This window comes from Otolemur garnettii, unplaced genomic scaffold (assembly GCF_000181295.1).
Source record: "Otolemur garnettii isolate 467f Iridium unplaced genomic scaffold, OtoGar3 scaffold00023, whole genome shotgun sequence".
Lineage (NCBI taxonomy): Eukaryota > Metazoa > Chordata > Mammalia > Primates > Galagidae > Otolemur > Otolemur garnettii.
This window is the reverse complement of record NW_003852418.1, coordinates 6,128,361-6,132,341: the sequence shown is the minus strand read 5'-3', so window position 1 is coordinate 6,132,341 and position 3,981 is coordinate 6,128,361. Positions and strand designations below refer to the sequence as shown.

General features: G+C 44.1%; 1 protein-coding gene across 1 annotated transcript in view; it reads right to left on the bottom strand.

Annotated features, from left to right (window-relative positions):
- The window catches only part of IFT52 (intraflagellar transport 52), a 44,892-nt gene that overhangs the window by 17,082 nt on the left and 23,829 nt on the right, over positions 1-3,981 (bottom strand). Inside the window, exon 9 of the mRNA XM_023511976.1 lies at positions 1,538-1,578. Within this exon, the coding sequence (XP_023367744.1) occupies positions 1,538-1,578 (41 nt within the window). The remainder of the gene's footprint in view (positions 1-1,537; positions 1,579-3,981) is intronic.

The window sequence follows — 3,981 nt, the reverse complement described above, 5'->3', positions numbered from 1 at the left end:
CTGGGACCACAGGCGCCCGCCACAACGCCCGGCTATTTTTTGGTTGCAGCCGTCATTGTTGTTTTGGCGGGTCCGGGCTGGGGATTCCAACCCGCCACCTTAGGTGTACGTGGCTGGCGCCTTAGCCGGTTGAGCTATAGGCGCCGAGCCTTTAGCTCTTTCTTGAGCTACTGTTTCATTTTATTAAATACAGTTTAAAACCCACCCTGATACATGATTTGATCTGAAATCATAGGAAGTTTAAGTTTTTGGAATTTCTCACTTTACAATGTTATTGGGTCCAGCATTTTACTTTCTATTTTTATTTATTTTTGAGACAAAGTCTTACATCACCCTGGGTACAGTGCTGTGGCGTCACAGCTCACAGCAACCTCAAACCCTTACCCTTAAGCGATTCTCTTGCCTCAGCCTCCCAAGTAGCTGGGACTACAGGCACCCACCACAATGCGTGGCTATTTTTTGGTAGTAGTTGTCATCGTTGTTTGGCAGGCCCAGGCTGGATTTGAACCCACCAGCTCTGATGTATGTGGCTAATGCCCTAGCCGCTGAGCTACAGGCACTGCGCCCATTTTACTTTCTAAAGCCTTATAATACAAAGTCTACATTCTTCCAAGTCTCAAATCTGGAAGGTATATACAACAGTTTTAGGGAAAAATCTTTTTTTTTTTGAGAAGAATCTCATTATGTTGCCTTCGGTAGAGTGCCATAGCATCATAGCTCATAGCAACCGCAAACACTTGGGTTTAAGTGGGTCTCTTTCCTCAGCCTCCCAAGTAGCTGGGACTATAGGCGCCTGTGAGAAAGAAAGATCTTAACAACACTAAGATCTTCCACTGGCTTTCTATTGCCACTTCCCTTCTCAGGCCAATCCAGTGTCATATGCAGTAGACAGTGAATAATAGGGTAATAGAAAAGTTACAGGCTCCAGAATCAGCCTCACCTGGATGTTTGTTAATGTCTCAGTAAGTATTAACCTAAGCAGGGACCTTAATCAGTTTATTTACTTCCGTTTCCACAGTAGAAAACAGGAATGACAAATGCTCAGCAGGAACTAAGCGGTGGCCACCCAGGATAGGAATAGACACAGCATCTCTCAGCCCAGCTCCCTCAACCCACAATAGGATTGACAGCTGCCAAACATACCATTTGCTCAGAGGTTGGTCCTGTGACATCTGAAAAGTGAAGTCCTTGCCACACCCTAGTTCGTTTATTTTTAGGCCTTACATCACTTTTTCAGGAGGATATTAAGCAAAATGTCCATGTGTTTCATGATCCCATGTAAGAGGATATTTTAGCTGTGTGGCTCTAGCCATGTCCTCAGCTGAATGAGGAGGCAGTCAGTGGATAGCCATCTGTCTTCTCACCCACCTCCTGCAACTCACAGCCAGAAAATCATTTTCCTAATATTTCAGAGTTTAAGAAACAGAAGCAATTGTAGAATGAGTAGACTTTGAATTAAGAGACTGGGTTTGGGTTCTGCCTCTGTGTGCCTCCATCATTTGCGTATGCTGCAATTGCAAAATTTAAGTTTGCTCACCTGTAAATACAGGAGTAAGGCCATCTCTTATGGTTCAGCACCTGTAGCCCAGTGGTTAGGGTACTGGCCACATACACCAGGGCCAGTGTGTTCAAACCTGACCTGGGCTTGCTAAACAATAATGACAACAACAACATAAAAATAACTGGGCACTGTGGCAGGCGCCTGTAGTCCCAGCTACTTGGGAGGCTGAGGCAAGAGAATCGCTTAAGCCCAAGAATTTGAGGTTGCTATGATGCCATGGCACTCTACCGAGGGTGACAAAATGAGACTTTGTCTCAAAAAAAAAAAAAAAAAAAAAAAAAACAGTGCCTGATATATCATAAATGCAAAAAAGTTTTTTTTTGTTTTTTTTTTTTGAGACAGAGTCTTAAGCTGTTGCCCTGGGTAGAGTGCCATGGTGTCACAGCTCACAGTAACCTCAAACTCTTGGGCTTAAGCAATTCTCTTGCCTCAGCCTCCCAAGTAGCTGGAACTATAGGTGCCTGCCACAACACCCAGCTATTGTTTGTTATTGTTGCAGTTGTTTAGCTGGCTGGGCCAGGTTTGAACCTGCCACCCTTGCTGTATGTGGCTGGTGCCGTAACCACTATGGTACAGGGACTGAGGCTAAACACAAAAGTTTTAAAAAGCCTATAGATATATAGCACTTTGTAAACCTTTTCGTTTATTTATTTAATTTCTATTATTTTTTGAGATAGAGTCTCACTCTTGTGCCCCAAGTTCCATGGAGTCATAGGTCACAGCAACCTCAAGCTCTTGAGCTCAAGTGATCTTCTTGCCTCTGTTTTCTATTTTTAGTAGAGATAGGGGTCTCACTCTTTTGCTCAGGCTGGTCTCAAACTCCTGAGCTCAAGCAATCCACCCACGTTGGCCTCCCAGAGTGTCAGGATTACAGGCATGAGCCACTGTACCCAGTCTCCTTTTAGTTTAATAAATAAATGTTCATCTATGAATTTAGGCCTCATAATCATCCTGTGCGACAGAGAGCACAGGTGTTGATTCTTATATCGTCCTGCACAGAGGTCCCCAATTCACCAACAAAAAAATAGGATGACAAAAGTCAAATAGAACCTGCTTAAGGGGCCAGGGTGATGCCAGACCCAGAATGTAGGTTATTGTTTCCTACTTCACTGCTAGTTTCACCACCCTCCCTCCCTGGTCTAATGAATAGAAATTAAAAATTATTATTTTTTGAGATAGAGTCTCACTATCTCTCCCTCGTAGAGTGCTGTGGCATCCCAGCTCACAGCAACCTCAAACTCTTAGGCTTAAGCAATTCTCTTGCCTCAGCCTCCCAAATAGGTGGGATTACAAGTGTCTGCCACAATATCCGGCTATTTTTTTTGTTGTACTTGTCGTCGTTTGGCAGGCCTGTGCTGGGTTCGAATCCACTAGCCCTAGTGTCTGTGGCTGGCGCCCTAGCTGCTGAGCTACAGGCACCAAGTCTTTTTCTTTTTCTTTTTGAGACAGAGTCTCTCTCTGTCACCCTCGGTAGAGTGCCGTGGAGTCACAGCTCATGCAACCTCAAAATCTTGGGCTTAAGTGATTCTCTTGCCTCAGCCTCCCATGTAACTAGGACTACAGGTGCCCACCACAATGCCCAGCTAAGAAATTAGAATTCCTATTTTTTTTTTCTTTTTTCTTTTTCTTTTTCTTTTTAGAGATAGTCTCACTTTGTCGCCTTTGGTAGAGTGCCGTGGCGTCTTAGTTTACAGCAACCTCCAGCTCTTGGGCTTAGGTGATTCTCTTGCCTCAGCCTCCTGAGTATCTAGGACTACAGTGGCTTGCCACAACGCCTGGCTACTTTTTTGTTGTTTCAGTTTGGTCGGGGCCAGGTTCAAACCTGCCACTCTCAGGATATGGGGCCAGTGCCCTACTCACTGAGCCACAGGCACTGCCCTATTCCTATTTTTTTTCATGAAGAAACAACAATTATCAGAATTTAACTTGTAAACTATAATTTTGTTACCTTAGAAATAACAATTCCAAAGGTATCATTCCAATTAATTCTATGATTACTTATAAAATCTGTTTATTGACTTTTCTTCTTTAAAAAATGTGGCTGTAATCGCTCTAAAGAGCGTCCCTTTTTCCCTCTGTCTTTCAAGTCAGGTAAGACAGGAATTCCTCTGTAACTATTAAAAGTGAAAAGCTGGAGTGGCACCTGTGGCTCAGTGAGTAGGGCACTGGCCCCATATACCGAGGGTGGCAGGTTCGAACCTGGCCCTGGCCAAACTGCAACAAAAAAATAGCCGGGCCTTATGGTGGGTGCCTGTAGTCCCAGCTACTCAGCAGGGTGAGGTAAGAGAATGCCTAAGCCCAAGAGCTGGAGGTTGTCGTGAGCTGTGACGCCACAGCACTCTACTGAGGGCAACAAAGTGAGACTATGTCTAAAAAAAAAAAAGTGAAAGCTGGATCCATTTTTCTTTTTTTTTTTTTTT